The sequence below is a fragment of the Pipistrellus kuhlii genome, unplaced genomic scaffold, assembly GCF_014108245.1.
Source record: "Pipistrellus kuhlii isolate mPipKuh1 unplaced genomic scaffold, mPipKuh1.p scaffold_m20_p_26, whole genome shotgun sequence".
In the NCBI taxonomy this organism is placed as follows: Eukaryota; Metazoa; Chordata; class Mammalia; order Chiroptera; family Vespertilionidae; genus Pipistrellus; species Pipistrellus kuhlii.
The window spans coordinates 2283420-2306425 of NW_023425525.1; the positions used below are offsets into that span (position 1 = coordinate 2283420).

At 58.7% G+C, this 23006-nt stretch overlaps 1 protein-coding gene across 1 annotated transcript in view; it reads left to right on the forward strand.

The window, feature by feature from the left end:
* DOCK4 (dedicator of cytokinesis 4) overlaps positions 1-14303 on the forward strand; it is a 170230-nt gene extending 155927 nt beyond the window's left edge. The window contains 11 exon segments of the mRNA XM_036453753.2: positions 302-385; positions 1105-1224; positions 1797-1918; positions 2454-2574; positions 3647-3728; positions 3862-3971; positions 5336-5408; positions 7432-7545; positions 9716-9777; positions 13724-14110; positions 14113-14303. Of these exon segments, the coding sequence (XP_036309646.1) occupies positions 302-385; positions 1105-1224; positions 1797-1918; positions 2454-2574; positions 3647-3728; positions 3862-3971; positions 5336-5408; positions 7432-7545; positions 9716-9777; positions 13724-14110; positions 14113-14187 (1350 nt within the window). The 3' untranslated portion in view covers positions 14188-14303.
* The last annotated feature ends 8703 nt before the right edge of the window (positions 14304-23006 follow it).

The window sequence follows — 23006 nt, forward strand, 5'->3', positions numbered from 1 at the left end:
ACTGAACCTTGAGGCACTGATTTCAGAGTGTGATGCCATAAAGCTTATTCGTTTGGCTTTGCTATTTGTTTGTTTTATCGAAAATACTTACCCAGTCTCTGCGCTTCCTCGGAGGCCCGTTCGGTATATTTCCGTCCTGACCAGCCGCCCCCACAAGGCCTCCCTCCGCTGCTCCCCAGGCAGGGTACGGTGTGTCTGGCCCCCAGCAGAGCCGGTCCTTACAGAGACCAGGGCGTTAGGACAACAGGGCCTCTCCCTCTGTCACCCTCCCGAAGTGGCTGACTGTCCCTCCTCTTCCCAGGCGTTCTTCGTCAAGGAGTACATCTTAAGTCACCCCGAGGACGGAGAGAAGATCGCCCGGCTGCGAGAGCTGATGCTGGAGCAGGTGAGGACGAGGCCTGGCCTGGCAGAGGAGGGGCGTGCCGGGCAGGGCTGCCAGGGGCAGCGACAGCGGCTGCTCACCTCAGAGGATCAATCGCTGTTGGTAGCTGAACAAAGGGAACTCGGGGAGTTGTGTTCCTCCCTCTGGGGTTCCTGGCGGCAGGAGACCTTGGTGTACACGAGGAGCTGCTGCTTGTGACGCTGAGTGAGCAAGAAGGATCCTTTGCACAAACACAAGCAGCATGGCAGCTAGCCTAGACTCCCTGTGCACCTCGCCTTTCCTCCTGGATGGATTTTGAAAGTCCGGGGGGCAGTGGTGGGCACAGAAGAACCTGGGGAGAGAGAAGAGTAACGTGGGAAAGGGTTTGCCCCCCCCGAGAAGAGATCCCTCAGGGAACAGCACCCTATCTTACGAACGGGGCAACCCCGCCCCATCTGGGGAAGCACAGGAGGGGCCTCATAAGGGTGTTACAGGCCTGAGGTACATGGGGCGGCAGGAACATCGAGTCTTTGGACTCAGAGACCACGGTCGAGATCCCCACGTGTCTCCTACTCGCAGGACGATTCTGAGCCCCTGCCTGCCCGTTAGGACCGCTCCTGTCCTGCTGGGCCGAGAGGAATTAGCGCTGATGCACGCGGACCGCGTGGGGCCTGTGCTGGAGCCCACAGACCCTCCCCGGAGCTCCCCTTCCACGCGGACCCTCTCTGTGTGTGTTTGTCCAGGCGCAGATCCTGGAGTTCGGCTTGGCCGTGCACGAGAAGTTCGTCCCTCAGGACATGCGGCCCCTTCACAAGAAGCTGGTGGACCAGTTCTTCATGATGAAGTCGAGTCTGGGGATACAGGTAGGTACAAGGTGTCTGGCCCCAGCTCCCTGGCCTTCAGCTGTTTGTAGGGAGTCGAGGAGGTGGTCAACAGTGACATCTGGTGGTGCTTCTGCTACACTGCACCACCTGACCGGGAGCCGCAGATATTAAAATTGCATTGCATTGTGTTTTGGTCATGCCCAGCTTTTAGGAAAATGGAAAGTGAGTGAGAGAAAGCTTAATAAGCCTGGCTAGTGTGGCTCAGTGGTTGAGTGTCAACCTATGAACCAGGAGGTCAGGGTTCCGTTCCCAGCCAGGGCTCATGCGTGGGCTGTGAGCTCATTCCCCAGTGCGGGATATGCAGGAGGCAGCTGATCAGTGATTCTCTCCCATCCTTGATGTTTCTGTCTCTCTTTCCTTCTCCCTTCATCTCTGAAACCAGTAAAAACATAATTTAAAAACAGAAAACTTCATTATACTGAAACCTACCACAATAGCCCTACGTAAAGATGTCGCGATACTCCGCGCGCGCCTCTGATATTTTGAAATATTGCACAGGTCATTTCACCCACACGGCTCCCCTTCTGAAGGGCTTTCTGCGTTTCTCGTAGGAGTTCTCTGCTTTCATACAAGCCAGCCCCGTGCACTTTCCGAACGGCAGCCCTCGGGGGTGCCGGAACTCGGCGCCCGCCTCCATGAGCCCCGACGGCTCCCGGGTGGTTCCCAGGCGCAGGTGAGTCTCCGGCTTCGTCCTCGCACCCGCGGGCAGCCCCGCACGGTGGTCTGGACCGGTCCGCTCCTCCCTGCACAGTTTGTCAAACCCGCTTCTTCTTAATGACGTCATTAACCCGCGAGGCAGCTGCCGGCCCCTGTGAGCCATCCACCGCGTGAGGAATGACCACACACACACATCTAGCTAGGTTGAGGCAAACAGGAAACGCCAGAACAGGTGGATTTTTATTTTATTTTATTGATTTTAGAGAGAGAGGAAGATAGAGAAACATCAGTGATGACAGAGCATCATTGATCGCTGCCTCCTGCACGCCCCGAGCTGAGGATGAAGCCCGCCACCTGGGCATGCGCCCTGACCGGGCATCTAACCGGGGGGGCTTCTGGGTTCATGGGGTGACGCTCAATCAGTGAGCCACACTGGCCAGTCTGATTGACCCCAAGCCGGCGTGGGACAAAGCACAGTTCAAAGACTGCGTTAACGGCCTTTCCTCCTCCCCTCCGCCCCTCCCCTCCGCTCCCTCCCCGGCCCCCACCAGCCAGCTGAGCTACCCGGCCGTCAACCGGTACTCCTCGTCCTCGCTGTCCTCGCAGGCCTCCGCCGAAGTCAGCAACATCACGGGGCAGTCGGAGAGCTCCGACGAGGTCTTCAACATGCAGGTGCGGGCTCCGTTCTGTCTGCTCCGTCCCGCGTGTCCGCCCCCGTCCCCGCCTGCCTCCGACGGGCCCGGAGGGCAGCCTGGAGGCAGGGGTGTGGGGCTCCGGGTGGCAGAGCCGGTCCAGCCCCCCTCCCCTCAGAGGCGGGAACAGGCGAGGGGAGCCGGGCGCGGCGTCAGCTCTGCGCCCCTCTGGCCGGGCACCGCACAGCCGCCTCTCAGCATCTCTGAGAGGCTTCCCCTCTGAGGACACATTGTTTACGGGTCCGTTATAAAATCCCTTCCTTAGGGATGTCCGGAAATCCTGCAATAAAGAGGTTTGTGTGTTTTTTGCCAAAGGGAAAAAAAAATAGTTTTTTAGGGATTTTAGAGTTAGTGTAGCTCTTGCTACAAAATTTTTTATTTAGACGCCACTCGTGGCGTTTATAACAGCGCTGTGAGCTGGGCTTTCCTCTCCACTGTCCCTGAGAAAGAGGCCCCATTCATGTTGCCAAATACATGCTTTAACACGTTTTAGGAAGAAGTGGTAACGTGCGTTCCTGCTCCCGTGGCCGGGACCCTGCTTGTCGCAGTTCGGGCCTGCCCGTGGTCCCGTCACAGAGACAGCTGGCCGGCACGAATGCCTGCTTTGGGCAGGCGTCCAAATCGCTAGCTCTTTTTCTGTTAATAAATACTCTTTAAAGTTGGTTTTCAGAGAAAGGGGAAGGGAGAGGAAGAGAGAGAGAGAGAGCAAAACATCAGTGTGAGAGCAAAGCATTGCTGCCTCCTGCACGCCCCCTATTCTGGATCGAGTCACAACCAGGGCATGTGGCCTGACCGGGAATCGAACCAGCAACCTTTTAGTGGACAGGACGACCCCCCAACCAACCGAGCCACACCGGCCACGGCTCAAGTTCTGGCTTACCTCAGACAGGCCTTCGTATCAGTCTGAGTCCCTCAGGTTTTTCTACACGTCTAAACGGCCTCTTTCTACGTTGGTTGATTTGATAAAACACGTCCGTGGTTTTGTTTTGAACACGCCCGTGTTGAGCAGCCTCCGAACAGCCTGTGCTAACCACCGCTTCCCTGTGTTGCAGCCAAGCCCGTCTACCTCAAGCCTCAGCTCCACCCACTCCGCCTCCCCCAACGTGACCAGCTCCGCCCCGTCCAGCGCCAGAGGTCAGACCCGGGTGCGGGAGCGGCCAGCCCGGGAGCCGCGGTTTCCGTGTCCCTCTCTGTGGCCGCGGCCACGGCGTCCGGCTCCCCGCTGCAGGCGTGGTGCCCCTCGCTGACCGTCCTGCCTCCCTTCCAGCCTCCCCTCTGCTGTCCGACAAACACAAGCATTCCCGAGAGAACGCCTGCCTGTCCCCCCGGGAGCGGCCCTGCAGCGCCATCTACCCCACCCCCGTGGAGCCCTCGCAGGTACCCTCCGCCCGGGGCCCCAGGAGCCCGGGGGGGTCTGGGATGGCCCCCGTGTCCCCGGCCCCGTGTCCCCGGCCCCCGTGTCCCCGGCCCCGTGTCCCCGGCCCCCGTGTCCCCGGCCCCCGTGTCCCCGGCCCCGTGTCCCCGGCCCCCGTGTCCCCGGCCCCGTGTCCCCGGCCCCCGTGTCCCCGGCCCCCGTGTCCCCGGCCCCCGTGTCCCCGGCCCCGTGTCCCCGGAGAAATGCCCGTGGGCTGCATTCGACGGCGTGTCGGGGACCGGGTCTGCGCCTGCCGGTGGGACTTCCCCAGCCACTTTCTCTGGAGACACAGGGCTGTCATCTGAGCAGTAAGGCCGAGAGGGAGGCGAGATAGCTTCCCCTCCCTGATCTGCTCTGCATTCCTCTTTTTTGCTTATTTTATTTTTAAATATATATTTTTATTGATTTTTTTTTTTTTTTCAGAGAGGAAGGGAGAGGGATTGAGAATTAGAAACATTAATGAGAGAGAAACATCGACCAGCTGCCTCCTGCACACCCCCCCCCCCCCCCCCACCGGGGATGTGCCCGCAACCAAGGCACATGCCTTTGACTGGAATCGAACCTGAGACCCTTCGGTCCGCAGGAAAACGCTCTGTCCACTGAGCCAAGCCAGTTTCGGCATGTTTTTTCCTTATTAAATAAGTTTCTGTGGAGTTCGGAGAGAGGGAGGGGAAGGAAGAGAGAAAGGGAAAGAGGCATTGATTTGCTGTCGTTGGTTGAGTCTTGTGTGAGCCCTGACTGGGGCTCGAACCCGCCACCTTGGCGCATCAGGAGGATGCTCTGCCCAGCTGAGCACCTGGCCAGGGCAGCACGTGTGTCTGTACAGAGCACCACCCCCTGTCTGCCACTTACCGTGTGTTTTTTCCTGCACTTCACTGGGAAAAGTTATTCACCGTTTTTATTTATATAAAATCTAAGCCGGGCTTCCGAAACGCCATGTTCTCGTTGTCCAAACCTGAGGCTCTTCCCTTTCTCCCCGGCCACAGAATCAGTTCTCTGTTCCGGGGCCTCTGAAAGTGTTCAAAAGACTGTTTCCGTAATGAGGTCACCCTCTCTCCTTCTAGACTAGGGGTGTCGAACTCAGTCAGAGAAGGGGCCAAAATCTAAAATCCAGCCTAAATCGCGGGCCGAATGGTTTACTGAACAGTCATAAACTGTCATTGTGATGGAAACGCAGCGGAGTGCAGTGATGACAGCGCGGTGCGGGCCACATTGCAAGGCCTGGCGGGACGGATTTGGCCCGCGGGCCTTGTGTTTAACACATGTGTTCTAGAAGGTTCCCGGGGCCGCCTGCCGCCCCGTAACCACAGGTCCTTGTCCCTTCCAGAGGCTGCTGTTCAACCACATCGGAGACGGGGCCCTGCCCCGCAGCGACCCCAACCTGTCGGCGCCGGACAAAGGTAGGCAGCCGGCGGCCGCCCTGACCGTGCGGGCCTGTCCGTCCTCGTCGCCTCGTCCCCCCGTGTCTGTGTGGGCGGCGGGTCTCAGGTCTGGAGGGTCAGGACTCCGGTGCCCAGTAGGGGAGGACCCAAGACGGTGGCTCACGGTATGGCCTTTTTACATTTAATTTTATTTTTTAAAAATATATCTTACTGATTTTTTCTGAGAGGAAGGGAGAGATATAAAGAGCTAGAAACATCGATGAGAGAGAAACCAGCTGCCTCCTGCACAGTCCCCACTGGGGATGTGCCCACAACCAAGGTCCATGCCCTCGACCGGAATCGAACCTGGGACCCTTCGGTCCGCAGGCCGACGCTCTATCCGCTGAGCCACACCGGTTCGGCACAGAGCAGTCTTTGAACGCTGTGTTTCTGCCGGACTTGACAGCAGAGCCTGTGGTCCCGCTGTGGGCTGGGGCTCCTCTGCTGAGTGGCTTCTCAGTGCGTCCCCGGGGCCGGCCGGCCTCCCTGAGACGGAGACACCCAGGAGGCTGTGCTCCCCCCCCCCCCCCCCGGGAAGCACCGTCCCAGGGGAGTCCCTGCCCCCGGGGCCCTCATACGGCTCCACGGCCCCGATGGTGCGGGTGACTCAGATACCGTTCAGGAGTTGCAACCCAGCGTGTGACGGAGTGCCCCGGCTCAAGGCCGCTCGGAGGGCGCAGCCCGTTAGTGCCGGTCTGTGCCCCACAGGGGGGATTCCGGGGTGGGGGGCCGGGGGAGCAGGGCCCCCGCTGGCTTCCCTCGGGGACAGCCTCCCAGAGCCCAGCGTCGGGCGTCTCTCGTGAAATTCGCCGTGAAGTGCCCAGGAGTCACCCTCGTGAAGCGCTGGGCCGTGCTGTCCTGGAGGGTCGGACACAGTACCGTCCGCCTGTCCTCGGGGACCCACGTCCGGGAGACCGCAGCCCCGGTTACTTTAAAACCAACGTGGCTCTCCTCTCACAAGCCGGATATTGACTGGTGTCTGAAGAATGTAGGAACACGGCCTTTTCCTCCCCCTGCTACCGAAGGAAGCACGAGAACGGACCGAAAAGGCCCCAGGAAAGACATTTGGTCACTGCATCCCATTCAATGCACGTGGACCTTTGGTGGCAAAATGTCGACACCCTGGACCCGACCACCAGGGGGCAGTGTCTGCACAGGGAGCCAGCCCCGGGACTCCCCCAGGCCCGCGTGACCCTCAGCACAGCGCTGTGACCACCCTGAGCGTCCAGTCTCCTGCCTGTCGGGTGGCTCCGTAGTCCTGCATCTCACCGAGGCGTGCAGCAGGCGCACAGAGGAGAGGAAGAAGTTCCGCTGCAGGACGTACATCACTGGAGGGAGCTGGGGCCCAGTCCGCAGGGCGGCGTGGTCAGGCCATCCCTTCCCCGCAATCCTGCCCACAAGACTCTCAGCTTGTCCTTTGCCATCGCCTCCCCCTTTGAGTGCCACGTGCCCCAAGTCCCCACGAAAGACTGAGCTTTGGGACAGTCCGGTGGTCGCATCCTTCGTCTGCTCTCTGGCATCAAACGGGTTTGTAGTTCTCACCAAGGCTCCGAGCCAGGTGCGAGCCTGTGGTTCCGTGTGACTGAGTGCGGCAAACACACACGGCCTCGCCTGGCTGGACCGCAGCTCTCACGGCGAGGGGCAGGCCGAGAGAGCGCCAGCCCTAGAGGTTTGCGTCTGTGTGTGTGCACGTGCGGGCGCGTGTGCATGTCCTTGTGTGTGTGTGTGTCCTTGTGTGTGTGTGAGTGTGTGTGCGTGTCCGTGTGTGTGTGTACTTGTGTGTGTGATTGTGCGTGTGTGTGTGTGCATGTGCGTGTGTGTGTGTGAGTGTGTACTTGTGTGCGTGTGTGTGTGTGTGAGTGTGTGCGCATGCGTGTGTGTGTGTGTGTGTGTGTGTGTGTGTGTGTGTGAATCCAGCTGGTTTCTCTCACCCTGGGTAGCTGATTCTCCTGAGGTCCCGGGTCCGAGGGCGGAGTGCCTCAGCCGTGTTGTTCCCTTCCAGCGGTGAACCCCACTCCTAGCAGCTGGAGCCTGGACAGTGGGAAGGAGGCCAGGAGCCTGGCGGAGAGCGGGCAGCTGCTCTCGCCCCCTGTGCCTCCGCGGCCCGCGCTGACGGGTGGGTATACGCGCGTGCAGTCGCTCTCCGCAGTAACCGCTCACCGGCTGCTCCGCTCTGGCCGCGCAGAGAACGGCGGTGGGGGGGGCTCTGGAGGGGGGCCCTCAGCAGCTGCCTCTTCGTGGGCGACGCCCCTCTCTTTGCTGAGCTTCTGCTGCTCTGCCTTCCACGCTGCCCTCGGAGCTCTGCAGACGGACCAGCGCGCTCCCCGCTCTCTGCGCTGGCCCTGCCCTCCCAGCCGCCCCTCAGCGGCCTCTGCTGACGCCTGCTTCCTTCCCTCTGGTCTGGAGCTGATGGGACAGGCGCTGGCTGGCTCTGACTGACGGGCGGGCGGGGACACGCTGCCTGCTGCCCGGAGAGGGCCGTATTCGATCATTCTCGAAGGCCCGAGTTAGACTTCAAGAACCCCGGACAGGGATGGTGACAGGAGGGCCAGGGCTCAGGGACCTCCACGGGGGTGGCGCTGAGAGGGCCTGGCCGCTCTGCCAGCCGCCCTGCCCGGGGCTGGGCACAGGCTTCCAACACGTACCACGTGCCCAGAGCACTCTGAAACGTGACGGACACGCCCGGCCTGCCGGGGAGAGGAAATGCGATACCATGGCCTCAGTGGACCTTTCTGGAGGACCCGTTTCGTTCGCTGCATTTTAGCATCTTTTTTGTTCACTAAGAAGAGGAAAGTGACTTTCTTTTTTTGTATTTATTTATGTACGCTTCTTTTATTATTATTGATTTCAGAGAGGAAGGGAGAGGGGGAGAGAGATAGAAGCACTGATGATGAGAATCACTGACCGGCTGCCTCCTGCACGCCCCCTCCTGGGATTGAGCCTCCCCCGGGCAGGTGCCCTGACGGGGAATGGAACCCTGACATCCTGGTTCATAGGCCGATGCTCAGCCACGGGGCCACGCGGGCCGGGCAGCCTTTCTCCTTAAAGTAAAACCCTGCTGCCAGGTTTTCCTGTCGTTGTCGTAGCCACCGGCGGGTTTGAAAGGCTGGGGCTGCTCCAAGCGGAGCAGGAACCAGTGGCTCAGCGGTGATGTGCGCCGGGTCGCCGGGCCCCGGGTTGACCCCCGCTGGCTGTGTGCTCTGCCCAGCCTGGCTGTGCGGCTCCGGGGGGAACGTGGAAAGCATTTGGGCGGTTCGGGTCCTAGACCCATTCGGACCTGTGGGCAGGGCCCTGGCAGGGCTGGTTCAGGCTCCGTGCAGAATGCCTTCCAAAGAAGCAGCTCAGCCAGGAGGAGGCCCGGCCTCTGGCAGCCCCTGGCCACGTTCCGGGCGGAGCCTGGCTCTGGGTGCGGGCGTGCACTCTCCCCCGGTCTCCCCCGGTCTCCCCACTGGTGTGAGCAAGCGCTGGTGTGAGCACACGGCAGCAGCAAGGTGTGCTGACAGGCCCTCCCTGACTCTGGGCCCAGCGCGCAGGTGACGTACCGCTGTGGGCCAACGTGGCCGCCTCCCTCCCGCACTGATCCTCCCTGTCTGTCCTCCGTCCTCATCTGTGCTCGCTGTGGGGGCTGGGGTGTCTGGGCTGTCTGTCTGTCTGTCCGTCCCGCTTCAGCCTTCCTGTGGTTTCCTGTGCGTTATCCACCTCCCATGACAGCCGGGGGGACACGGGCAGCTCAGGACAGAGCTGGTGGGCGTGGACGAGTTTCTGCGGTTTGCAGTGGGGCCGGAGGCTGTGCCCCTGGACCTGGCCAGTCGGCGTTGCCCGGTGACCTGGCTTCCCTCTGCCACTCACGCCCAAGCAGCAGCGTCTGCAGACTGCTCCCGGCCCCCACCCTAACCCTATCCCCAACCCTATCCCCAACCCTAACCCTAACCCTACTATCCCCAACCCTAGCCCTACTAACCCTAACCCTAACCCTAAACCCTAACCCTAACCCTAATCCTAACCCTAACCCCACCCCCACAAGCACCTCCGGAAGCGGCTAAGGAGCAGCTGGGCTCTGGGGAGATGGAAGGAACGATGGGCCTGTTGGGGGCCCTGCCACGGGTGTGGCTTTTCCCTCCTCCCCAAGTCCGGACGCTGCCCATCTTGGGCAGATGTCCTTAGTCTCCAGTGGCCCCTGCCCAGTCCCCCTGCCCGGGGCCACTCGTGTGGGCTCGCACACTCAGGGGGCACGCGTGGGGGTCCGGCGCCCGGTGTTTCTGAATTGACACTCTCTCTCTCCACAGCTTCGCCTGCGAGACACACGGCGCAGGTGTCCCCCTCCCCTGCCGGGCGGTCCCCGTTGAAGGTACGGTCTCTCCTTGAACTGAGCCTGGGATGGGCCCCTGGTTCCCTTCCCCCCAGGAGCCCCGTCCATCAGCAGGGCTTTCGTTTGCAGGGGGCAGGCAGAGAGGTGGGGGCAGGGCCAGGGGCGGGAGGGAGCAGGCCTGGGCTCTCCCCAGGGCGCCGCCTGCACTGAGCAGCCGCCTTCAGTTACTAGCCTCGCTCGCAAATGGCGCCCCTGAGGGTGTGCGGCCCCGAGAGACGCCGAATTAGGAAAGAAACATGGTCCCAGTGTCACCTCCTAGGACGTGCTGGGCCTGCCCTGCGTTTAAGGGGCATGAAAGCCCACAGCACCTTGAATCAGCATCAGGATCCAGGTGTCGGAAACAGCGTGCTGGGCCTTTCGCCTTCTCATCAGCCTCGTCCACTCTGACAGGCCACACCCAGTTTTCTCTTCTCCTATTATTATTATTTTTTTAATGTTTGTATTGATATCAGAGAGGAAGAGAGAGAGATGGAAACATCAATGATGAGAGAATCATCGATCGGCTGCCTCCCGCACGGCCCACACTGGGGATCAAGCCTGCAACACGGGCCTGTGCCCTGACCGGGAATTGAACCCTGACCGCTGGGTTCGTAGGCTGATGCTCAGCCACTGAGCCTCACTGGCTGGGCTCTTCTCCTATTTTCTACCAAGACTTTTGAACACATTAGTGAAGAACTGGGCAGCGCAATGATGTGTTAAAGCTTTAAAGATCAGCGTTTACCTGGGTCTGTAGGCAGGGCTGTTGACGTCTCTGAGCAGACAGTCCCTCGGGGAGGTCTCAGTAGCTGTCCCAGGGTATGCGTCCCAGGGTAGGCGTCAGGCTGAGGGCAAGGCCTGCCAGTCCGTGTGGGCGTGGTGCCCAGGGCTGCTGCCCCGAGGCCGCTGCAGTGGAAAGAATGGTTTCGTACCTGAGTGACGGGGACCCACACGCTCCCTGTCCCTTTCGCGGGGGAGATGTGTCTGGGTAACATCAGAGAGAAACAGGTCCTGAGCCGTCCGATGCAGCAGCTGCTCATAGAAACCGAGAGTCTGAACCGCGAAACCAAAAAGAGGGAGGGGATTGCAAAGAAGCGTGATTTCGTTTGCATCGCCCGTCTCCCAGAGTGCCAATCCCTTGCTCTTTTGTTTTTATTATATTTTATTGAGTTTTTACAGAGAGGAAGAGAGAGGGACAGAGAGTTAGAAACATCGATGAGAGAGAAACATCCATCGGCTGCCTCCTGCACACCCCCCACTGGGGATGTGCCCGCAGCCAAGGTCCATGCCCTTGACCGGAATCGAACCTGGGACCCTTCAGTCCGCAGGCCAACGCTCTGTCCGCTGAGCCACACCGGTTTCAGCTCCTTCTGGTTTGTTGTCTCCGCGCCATGGCGGTTACGGAGAAGGCCCACGGCCTGCGTCGGCTCTGCAGCCGGAGGGAGACTGTGGTCTCGGGGTGACGGGAGGGAAAGCCACGGCTTCCCCCTCGCCACGCACTCCCTCCCATTCACACCAGTACCCGCACCTTTCACCTGGTTTTGCAGAGCAGCGACAGGACCGAGTCCCAGAGATTGGCCCTTAGAGAGAAGAAGGGACGGGCGTGTTGAAGTAGCGGAGAGCTTAGTGCTGTGCTGCAGGCCTGAAGGCCTCACTCCCACCTCCGTGGCCACGTGGTCACAGCTGGGTCTGAGGAGTGGCAGGACGCGTGCTGTGGCCCTGAGCTCCTCGCCCTGTGATCACCAGGCAGGCGGTGCCTAAACCCAGGTTTTTCCCAGCAGCTAAAGCACATGTGTCAAACACAAGGCCCGCGGGCCAAATCCATCCCGCCAGGCCTTGCAATGTGGCCCGCACCGCGCTGTCATCACTGCACTCCGCTGCGTTTCCATCACAATGACAGTTTATGACTGTTCAGTAAACCATTCGGCCCGCGATTTAGGCTGGATTTTAGATTTTGGCCCCTTCTCTGATTGAGTTCGACACCCCTAAGCTAAAGGGAGGAACCCCGTTCAGACGGACTGGGCTCTCCTGCCGGACGGTGGGACCCTCCACTGGCCCGGCTTCACCCCGGCCCCGCTCAGCGGGAGGGTTTGTGTCCGCCCACCATTCTGGTTTCAAGGGGGGACCGTGGGTCCGAGAGGACGTTTCACAAAGTGTGTGTGTCCCAGTGCTCCCTCCTAGAACATTCTGCGGACAGGCCATTCCGGGATGGACGCAAACAAAGGCCCCCGGGCCCCTGGTGAGAAGGCCGTGGCGGGACCAGGCCGTCCAGGTTCCTTACGGGGACTCCCCCCTGCTGGTCCTCCCCGGAGGGGCCTGCCCCCGGGGCCCGCTCCACAGACCACCGGGTCCTCAGGACCCCGGTCAGGGAGGGAGCCCGTGGGTGCCAGGGGGACGGCCAGCCGCTGGCAGGAACCGGCCAGGCGGGGACTGCGGCAAAGGAAGGACGTTACCCCGCGCCGGGAGGCAGCCCCTGCTCGGCTTCAGGAACTGATGAGGCCGAGCTGTGTCGCTAGAACGTCCGGTTCTTGACGAAACGCCAGAATCTGGCTCAAACACAGCATCTCTCCTCCTGCCCCGGAAGCCACGGCACTGCCCGGGGTGGGGTGGGGGGTTTCCAGCCCCCTTTCCGGTCTCCACGGGGTCTGCTCTGTGTGTGTGCGGGGCGTGGGGGGTGGTCCAAGTTTCTCCTCTTCTGAGGACAAAGATCAGATCAGATTTGGGCTCACCCCGGCCTCCTTTTAAGGCGGCACCGCCTGAGGGGCTGGGGTCCGGGCTTCCACGCCCACATTCAGGGTCCGCATTCCAGCCATCTCAGGGTGTGGCCCCGCCCCCAAGGCTGTGGCCCCGCCCCTCTCAGGCTGTGGCCCCTCCCCTCACAGGGTGTGGCCCCGCCCCTCACAGAGTGTGGCCCCGCCCCTCACAGAGTGTGGCCCCGCCCCTCCCAGCGTGTGGCCACGCCCTCCCGGGTGTGAGGCTTCCAAGTGAGCCCCTCTCTCTCCCTCTCTCTCCCTCTCCCTCTCTCTCCCTCCCCCTCTCCCCCTCTCCCCCCTCCCCCTCCCTCTCCCCCTCTCCCCCCTCCCTCTCCCCCTTTCCCCCTCTCCCCCCTCCCCCTCCCACTCCCCCTCACCCCTCCCCCTCTCCCCCTCTTCCCCTCTCCCCCCCTCCCCCTCTCCCTCCCCCTCTCCCCCCTCCCTCTCCCCCTTTCCCCCTCTCCCCCCTCCCCTCTCCCCCTCTCTCTCTCTCTCCCTCCCCCTCTCCCCCTCTCCCTCCCCCTCTCCCTCCCTCCCCCTCTCCCTCTCCCCCTCTCCCTCCCTCCCCCTCTCCCCCCTCCCTCCCCCCTCTCTCTCTCTCCCTCTCCTTCCCTCTCCCTCTCCCCCCTCCCCTCTCCCTCTCTCCCCCTCTCCCCTCTCCCCCTCTCCCTCCCTCCCCCTCTCCCCTCTCCCTCCCTCCCCCTCTCCCCCTCCCCCCTCCCCCCCTCTCCCCCTCCCTCTCCCCCCTCCCCCTCTCCCCCTCTCCCCCTCTCCCTCTCCCCCCCTCCCTCCCTCCCCCTCTCCCCTCTCCCTCCCTCCCCCTCTCCCTTCTCCCTCTCTCCCCCTCTCCCTCTCCCCCTCCCCCCCTCCCCTCCCTCTCCCCCCTCCCCCCCTCCCCTCCCTCTCCCCCCTCCCCCTCTCCCCTCTCCCCCCTCCCTCCCTCCCCCTCTCCCCTCTCCCTCCTTCCCCCTCTCCCTTCTCCCTCTCTCCCCCTCTCCCTCTCCCCCCCTCCCCCCCTCCCCCTCCCTCTCCCCCCTCCCCCCTCCCCCTCCCTCTCCCCCCTCCCCCTCTCCCCCTCCCCCCTCCCCCTCCCTCTCCTCCCTCCCCCTCTCCCCCTCTCCCCTCTCCCCCCCTCCCTCCCTCCCCCTCCCTCTCTCCCCTCTCCCCCTCTCCCCTCTCCCCCTCTCCGCCCGCAGGGCCCCGGGCCGCCCCCCGCGCCCTCCCCGGCGGAGCACCCCGCGGGGCTGCTGTCGCACTCGCCCGCGCTGTCCGGCAGCTGCAGCAGCGGCATCTCCTCGCTCAGCCGCTGCAGCGCCTCGGAGATCTCCGGCTTCGAGACGGCGGCGCCCGAGCCGCCCGGGCCGGGGTCCGGGTCCGGGTCCGGGAGCGGGCCCGGCGCCGCCGCCCAGGAGCCCGCGCGCAGGGACAGCCGGACGCCGCCGCCCTACAGCGTGTTCGAGCGGACGGCGCGGCGGCCGCTGCCGCACAGCCTGTCGGTGCCGGTGCCGGTGCCGGTGCCGGTGCCCGTGCCCGCGCCCGAGCCGCCCGCGCTGCCGCCCAAGCCGCTGCCCGCGCGGCGCGGCCCGGCGCCCCCGGCGGCGCCCGCAGGACCGAGCCCCCGCGGCCCCGGCCGCTGCCCCGGAAGGTGTCGCAGCTCTGAGCCCGGCCCGCGAGGACCCGCGTTTACAGGAGGAGGAGGAGGAGCCGGTGGTGGAGGCACTTTACTGGCCGGACCTGCCCTCCGGAGAGGCGCCGGGGTCCGGCTGTCCGGGCGTCCAGTGTCTGGCTGTCTGGTGTCCGGCTGTCCCGCTGTCCGGCTGTCCCGCTGTCCGACTGTCCGGTGTCCCGCTGTCCAGCTGTCCGGGCGTCCAGTTGTCCGGCTGTCCGGTGTCCGGCTGTCCGCCTGTCCGGTGTCCGGCTGTCCGGATGTCCGGTTGCACAACATGAACGTCCCGGCCCCTCCCCCGGGGGCGCGTGGAGCTGAGCTGTCAGCCCTGCTGGCGGAGGCAGTCAATGGCGATGAGACTTTTGTACCTTTCTACGTCCCCTTTTGTACATGGTTCCCTGAGAGCCAACACAGTGCTGTCCAGCAATACGACCCGTGGCGATGTTGCATATTTTTACTGAATACTTGATGCCCCGGGAAAGCTGGCCAGGGCGATGCCCATCGGCCTGCCCTCCCTGGGGAAGCCCGAGGCCTGGCTCCTGGGCCCGCGGGCCCCTGGCCGACGGGAGGCCGGTCAGACAGCAGGCGGCAGGGGCTGCCTGTGGGGCCAGGGATGGTCACTCCGGAGGCCAGCTGCTGCTGGAGGTGGCTTCTGCCATCCCACAGCTGGCTGCCCCCCCAGGTCCGCTCCGGGAGCTGGCCGGCCGGTGGGTCGTGAGTGCCCACACCGCAGTGTCCGCTGGTCTTCCCTTCCAGGTGCCGTGCCTTTCAGAGCCAGGATGAGGCGAGGGGGCTGGGGGTGCGGGGTGAGGAGCAGAGCCCAGGAGAAATGTTTACCTGAAGCCAAGCCTGGCTTCCCCACCGATCGCTCCCGCCTCCAGATCTGTCATGGAGGAGCGCCGATGCCCGTGTAGTAAACAGGCCCGAATTAATGGGTCCCATTAAGGAGCGTTCAGGAATCGATACGGGACAGTATTAAATCAATGGCGTAAATGAAGGAAAAGCCCCTCCGAGAAAACGTATTAGCATGACTGAATGGCAGGAGGCCTTGGAGGAGGCAAGGGCGTTCCCTGTCCGTCCTGCACCGAAGGGAGGATTCCCTCTCCTCCTCCCCTCCCCCCCCCCCCCCCAGCAGAGCTGCCCCTGGGCTGCCCCTGGGCCCTGCAGGGCGAGAGGGGGGGCGGCTGGGAGGGTTCCAGCGTCTGGGACCCAGGGGGGAGCACAGCCCCCTAGGGCGAACGAGCACCTTGCGTGTAGTGTTGTATTTTGTACCTGTGTGTGTTGTTCCTTTTACTGCCTGTTTATAACACTCACTTGACGATAGAGATGAACTGTATTTTAAATCACGCTGTTACATATTTCCCTCTTTTGTTGGGAAGCTCGTGTTAGGTTAACCGTGGCTGGCTTACCCGGAAGGCAGTGACCACTTTTTTTATATTCCCCCGATGCACCCATCCAGCAGGTGTACGCTGGTGAGGCTGATTATAGAGGTTTTCTATAAGAAATGTTCAAGTATTTTTGTACATACCTGGTTAATTTTAATAAGAGGAGAAACAAAGCAAAAGGGAAAAGTTGCGGATGCAGTATGAGTGTTATAATTATGCCAAATACTTTATGTATGAAAAAGAATATTTGTACATACGTGCTTTTAACAGTAATTCTGCCATATTGACTTTCCAGTTTTTTGAATGTCAGAAAAATTAATATATGTTAAAATATTTATGTTTAGTGAAGGTATTCATAATTGAGAAAAGGAGCATATAAATTTTAGCTTTGTATCTTGCAAGTTTTGCAGTTGGAAATTTCTGGAACTAGTTTTTGCTTTTGATAACACTGTGTTTGTAATCATACCCTTAAAAGAGAAAAAAAAATATATATATATATATAAGAAGCTCTGTACTTCTGTTGCTTTAAGGAAGAAAACCCTCCACTTCAGTAAGGTCACCTGCATACGATAACAAAGCTCCTTGGATTCCTCTTCCTCTGTAGTTTAACAGATTTGTCGACTCGTGCTTGGGCACAGGATAAATCCATGTTACTTGCTCTTGAAGCCATTTAAAAAAACAAAAAACAAAACTACGGTGAGCAGTGGATCCTGTGGGTGTATGTCTGAAGCAGCTAGATAGCAAACACTTCAAGAGATTCTCTTAGCTCAGATGTTCCTACTGGTTGCTGCTGAATGGTGAACATTAAATAAAATTACCTGATTAATCTTGCTATTTCTGTTGTTCTTTCTGTCATCAGCATAGTGAAAATTTGCTCATGGCATCGTGAAAATTTCAGGTTTCTTGGTTGGTTTTGATAACATCCTGTCTTGTGGTTTCGCCTTGGTTGATACACTTCCTCTACCTACAACGCTTATTGATGCGGTAAGAATGAGGGGGAAGGCAGCAGTGTGCCAGCAGGTTCCTGTCAGGGGAGAAGGGAAATTGACCAGGTGGCTGGCCATCCGTGGGACTAATCAGAGCCATCACAGTTTGTTTGCATTAGAAAACTCGACACAAAACAGATTAACCGCCCAGCGTGGGAAACCTGTTTGAGAAACGCTGCAAACGCATTGACTACCCAACGGCAAATCTGCGGGCAAATCCCGGCTCTCAGGTTTGTGAGATGCTGCGCTGTTAGGCCTGTGGCCTGTAGGGAACCCAATGGCAAGCAGACCCCTGTCTGACTCCGCTGCCCCATTCAACACTACGCCTCCCGCAGGCCGTCAGCAGCCTGGGGTGTTTCCCCACATTCACTAAGTGGCTGTAGAGCATGTTGGGGTCACGCTCCTTACAGCCCAGCTCATCTGCGCTCAGATTCTACAAGTGTAATCACAGCACGAACAGCCCTGCTTGCCATCGAGGTGGTTTCTCTGATTGTCAGACAACAGCAAAGGGAGCAGCAGGTGGCACAGGCCGGCCTCCACGCCAGCCCCCACACCCTGTGGCCGGCCCTAAAGCGAAGGCTTCGCGGTCGATCGAGATCAGCTTTGCCCATCTCCATAAGAAGGCCATGGGAGAGAGGTGAGAAGCGGACAGAAGGCCATTTCCCTTACGTAACGATTACACTCCGTTAGTCTTTCTCTACGCGAACGTATTGGGTAGTGCTAGCATGTCAAACCCGCGGCCCGCCGGCTGCATGTGCCGAGGAATATTTTTGCAGCCCAGCCAATGTAACGGTATGTAAGAAACGCTGTGATAAAACTTTATAACTTAATTTGTACAGCATCCCGTTATTATTAGTAACTGATTACTATAACCAGGCTGCACTCATTTCCCTTACTCGCCTTACACGCAGGCTCACCATTTCTCTCCACTAATACTAGCAGCAAATATTTTAGCAGCGAGGAAATATTTAGCTTTTGGAGAACAAGAAAAATAGGCTTATTTGCGGTAGGCCTGCTAATTTGTGCAATTATTCAGTGTCTGGTAAGTTAAATATTTTTATTTAAATGTGCTATTATTTCATGTTAACGATGACTCATTCATTTCAGCCTTTGTAGCCAGCATGTGTCTACTGAAATAAACCTACGTTCCTATGACAGTTGGAGCTTTGTTGATTAGGCCTGTGTTGGTCTTTGCCTCTGACATGCTCGGTGTGGTGTTTCCACCTTGTTGCGTGCTGGATCCCACAGGTGTCAGACCCGCTATAGTAACAGAGCCGAGTTCAACGCTATCAGGAGAGAGCCTCACAACTCGGGTCCCGCGCCGCTCCGGGCGGGAGGGCAGGACCGGACTTCATTGAAAAGGGGGCTTTGGTGTAAGCTGGGTCTTTGAGTGAGCAGGCCTAGAGGGTATGTATAGCAGGCCTAGAGGGGTATGTATAAGATCGTGGGGTAGCTGTTCAGGAGGTGGAAAGAGCAAGGCAGGGTCTTTTGAGTTCACAGGTTAGAGCCTCAGGACATAAACTGTTCACCGATGCTTCCTCTCAGCGGTGGGATGGTCTGCTGAGACGTTCCTGTTTGGACGCCAAGTTCTGTGCCTGTCGAGACGCCTAGAAGAGGGAGGCCACGCGGACACACAGAGCAGTGGCGTCCGGCTCACGGGGACAGGACCTGCCTGGACCACACGGTTCCCGTTCTCCACACGTAGGCAGCACGTGGCTGAAATCGTGGTGTCCCTGGGTGGCCTACTCTCATATTTGTTCGCTGTGACAGTAAGTATCTAGCTTCCTGCGATGACCTGTCAGCAGAGAGCCGAGACTGTTCCTCAGCTTGGCCGTTCCCTATTAACGGACAGCAGATGGTGAGGTCAGCTCGTTAGCTCTATTTACCCAATTAAAGGCTTAGCACATCTTGTCGGGAGAATCCGCCGTCAAGAAACCCACCTGGTCATAATGGATCATCGTTAGTAAGTTTATTCCAGCCTCCGTGGCCAAAAACTTAGATATGACTACATCATCTCAATTATTTTTAAAAAATATATTTTATTGATTTTTTTACAGAGAGGAAGAGACAGGGATAGAGAGTTAGAAACATCAATGAGAGAGAATCATCGATCAGCTGCCTCTTGCACACCTCCTACTGGGGATGTGCCCGCAACCAAGGTACATGCCCTTGACCAGAACCGAACCTGGGACCTTTCAGTCCGCAGGCTGACGCTCTACCCACTGAGCCAAACCGGTTTCGGCCATCTCAATTATTAATGTAGAAAACAATGCAAATTGCTTTCCTTTCCCAACTGGAAGGCAACAATGATGGAGACGGGGTGGGGGGAAGGCGGGAAGCCAGCAGGCTTGCCATGTGACTCTGTCCATTCTGCAACCGGCACCACAGCAGGTCCGGGCCGGGGTCAGCTGCTCGGCGGGTCCCGATTCTGAGTACCACACGCAGATGGAGGGAGGGGCCAGCGCAATACTGATGAGAACAAATGGGTCTGGAGCTCCCCTCTGGCCTTTGAAACGGGATTCAGTCTGGGGCCTCCTCTTGACCTTTTTGGAGGCATCTTCCTCCAGGAAAAGATCAACGTGCACAATCTGCAGGGTGGAAGTGAGCCTCAACTTGCCTGGAGCGGAAGCTGGATCCCTGCTCCTTTCAGAGGCCTGAGGAAGAGCGATCACGCCTTCTCACTGGGAGGAATCAGAGGAGCGATGGGCTGTTCCTCATCAATGTTTGTAACGGAGAGCGATCATGGTTGGTTTTTGTTCGTTGTTGTTACCACGTCTACACGATCCAGAAACGGAAGTCTTCTGAGGATTCTTTTCTGAAGGAGCACACGCTTCTGCCAAACCACAGTAACCAGAAGCTCACCCGCTGGGTCTGAGGGGGCGAGACCCCGAGAACTGGGATTGCGAGTGAACGTCCAGCATCGCCCTGCAGCTGGGGGCAGGCCGGGAACGCTCCGAAGCGCTGGAATGGATCTTTTTTTTTTTTTTTTTTTAATATATTTTATTGATTTTGTACAGAGAGGAAGGGAGAGAGATAGAGAGTTAGAAACATCGATGAGAGAGAGTCATCGATCAGTTGCCTCTTGCACACCCCCTACTGGGGATATGCCCGCAACCAAGGTACATGCCCTTGACCGGAATCGAACCCGGGTCCCTTCAGTCCCCAAGCCGACGCTCTATTCATTGAGCTAAACCGGTCCCGGCTGGAGTGGATCTTGACGCAGGATTAGCCTCCACACACATGACAGATAACGCGGGGAACCATTGTACTTAACCTTGTGAAGTAAGATCAATGCAATTAAAATGAATTTTCTCCGGAGGCAGCTTCCCTGGCTGCATTTGCCTCTGTTGGCACTTGAAAAAAGCAAAACTCTCCGAGAAAATACTGGCATTGGGAGCAGATCCTTTTGTTTCCAGAAACAACATTTTTTTTTAACGAGGAATCGTATGCAAGCACTGACATAAACTATGCAAGCTGTGAATGGCTCACACAGATGAAATTATTCTGAGCGCTTCATTCTTTCAATTACGTGTAAGATGTAATTTGTAGGAAAAGCATCCTTTTTCTTGCCCCACTCTAAAACACACATTAACAATTTTATTTTTTAAAGGTATATTTTTATTGATTTCTGAGAGGAAGGGAGAGGGAGAGAGACACACACACACACATCAGTGATGAGAGAGAATCATTGATGGGCTGCCTCCCGCACGCCCCCTACTGGCGATTGAACTCACAACCCAGGCCTGTGCCCTAACCATGAATTGAACCATGGCTTCCTGGTTCATAGGTCACGCAGGTTGGGTAACAATTTTAATTGTAACCATACATGTATGTGCTCTCACTCCCTTCCTGCCAAACATATTCTATACTTAGATCCCAAAAACTTCAGGAGAAAGATGTAACATTCTGCGCGTGGCTGTTAGAAAATGCAGCCCCTCCGCTATCAGCTAGAAGCCCATTTGCAAACTGGTCCCTGGGGCCCACTTACGTTTAAGAAGAAAGAGGAAAACGATTATTTTGGCGCTTTGAAAAACACGTTTTTGAACCCTGAAGTTGGTCTTCAGACGTTGAAGAATGTTATCCGAGAAACTGCAATGGGTTATGTAGTTATTTACCCCCGGGCCTGTTCCCAGATGCAAACCATCGGGACTCGCATAGACCTGGCAAAGCCTTACTGGGTAAACCGTGGACCATGTTTTTCACAGACCTTAACCTCTCACAGCAGCTGCAGTCTCCATGGCTGTTTGTCTAAAAGTCTCTGCATCGTTTCTTTTCTTTTTAAATATATGTTTATTGATTTTAGAGAGGAAGGGAGAGGATGAGAGAGAAACACCAATGATGAGAGAGAATCATCAGTCAGCTGCCTCGTGCATGCCTCACATGCATCCTGGGCCTGTGCCCTGACTGGGAATCGGACCATGAGTCCTGGTTCATAGGTTGAGGCTCAACCACTGAGCCACACTGTCTGGGCCTGGATCCCCTTCTTTGGTGCCACGGCAGGAGGTGGGTGATCCTGGGATGCGTAAGGAAGAGAAATCAGGGTCCCAGCACCTGCACCAAATGGGACTGAAGTTTGAAAACTCCAAGTTGCCAAAGAAGCAAAAGGAAACTGCAGAGACCCCGCTGCACAACAACAAGAGGAGAAAACGCCGAGCAGGTGGCCTCACCCAGGATGGACACGCAGAGCCCACCGCGCTTCCAGAAAAGGTGACGCCGGGCACAGCTCCCACGCTGCCCTCCCCACGCCTGCGCTGGGGCCCTCCTAACCCGTCACCCTTTCCTGCCCGTCTCGGAGCAAGGCCCCACCCTGCGCTCCGGCTGCGTCTGCTGTGGCTTGGCCTTGACACGGAGATGAAACCAGCGACCCCGGACTGAACTGAGTCCCGGCACCGCTGGCTGGCTGGAGGGGAGGCTGGAAGCGGCCAGCACGTTCTCGGACAGCTCCCGCGGGCGGGACGCGTCGGCAGAGCCTGCTGTGGACCCATGGACCAGCTCAGGCCTGTGCTGAGCTGCTCAGCTCCTGGCCTTCCAGCCCGTCGCCGCACAGGAGTTGGGGTTTGCAAGCCGTGGGATCAGAAAGAATAATGGTTCCTCTCAATCCATGGGCCCTGCGATGAGAATCGAGGGAGAAGGTTACTATCGTGATATTGAATGGGCTGGGGGAGAAACCACTGGGAGCCACATGCTAATGAGATTCCGGTAGCTGTCAGATTAGCAGCCACATACGGTTCTCGAGCCTCAGTTTGCCGCTCTGTTGACCAATGAGTTTGACAACCACTGACCTAGACTCTCGATTCCAATAATTACAGGCTGTTGTTGTTCCTTGTGATTAAGCCCCTATCCCAGTGGTCGGCAAACTCATCAGTCAACAGAGCAGAAAACCGCGGCTCACAAGCAGCAGTTTGCCGACCACGGCCCCAGGGCTCCTGCAGGAGGCAGGTGTCAGGCAAACAGATTGTGATCTCCTTAACTAGGTTCTCACATCGCTGGTCAGGTTCGTACTGTTACTACGAACTGAAACAAAATTAAATTGAGCCACGAAACTGAATGATGCATCAGATGGCCAGACCCGCTATTCTCAGCACTTTGCGGGCGGATCACGAGAACCCTCGTGCTTTCCTATCACGCAGTGTTTTACCAAGCCTCACACTTTTAAAAGATACGAGCCTGTGAGAACATGTGATAAAGAACTTCAAAGTGCAATGGGCGTTTCATTTTGAGGCGTGCCTTTAACGTGTACCTAAGACGCGTTTTGGGCTCCTTCAATAGAAACTCCTCTGGCCGCGGGGTAAATGGAGACAAAGCCTGTCCGCAAGGGAAGGTAACTGCCCTGAGCCGTGGGCTCTTAAAGGGCCAGGGACCTCCCTCCGAGGCAAAGTCCAAGCCAAGCCCCAGGCGTGTTTACCAGTGACCTCCCCCTGTCCCGGCAGCTGCTCTGGCACGTCCCCAGCACCTTCTGCACAGTCATTCCGGGACGGTCCTTCATGTGTCCGCGCACACCGAGCTCTGCGACGGCCCGGCCAGGGACCGGCCAGCCCTGCACCCGGGCCTGTCCCCTGGAGGCAGCCGAGGGAATGGCACCTGTTCCTGTCACTCACAATCAGCGCCCGGGCTCCAGCTGGGAGGGGGGCGAGGTGCTGACTGCCTCTGCTCCTCCTGCCGACAGAAGGCACCTGTAGCTGCCGCCCTGAGCTCCTGTCCCCGCTCTGACATCGGCCCGTTCCCCTCTGGCCTGTCCTGGCCTGGCGTGGCCGCCGCTGCCCAGCTGTACCCTCCGGGAGCGGCCGCCGGCAAACGAGAAGCCGCCCCTCAGACGCAGCTGGAGAAGCCGGGGGGCTGGTGATGTGGAGGGGACTGCACCCCCACATGTACAGGCTGAGGTCCTACCCCCCATGTGATGGGAGGGTGGAATCTCATGAAGGGGATCGTTGTTCTGTTTTTT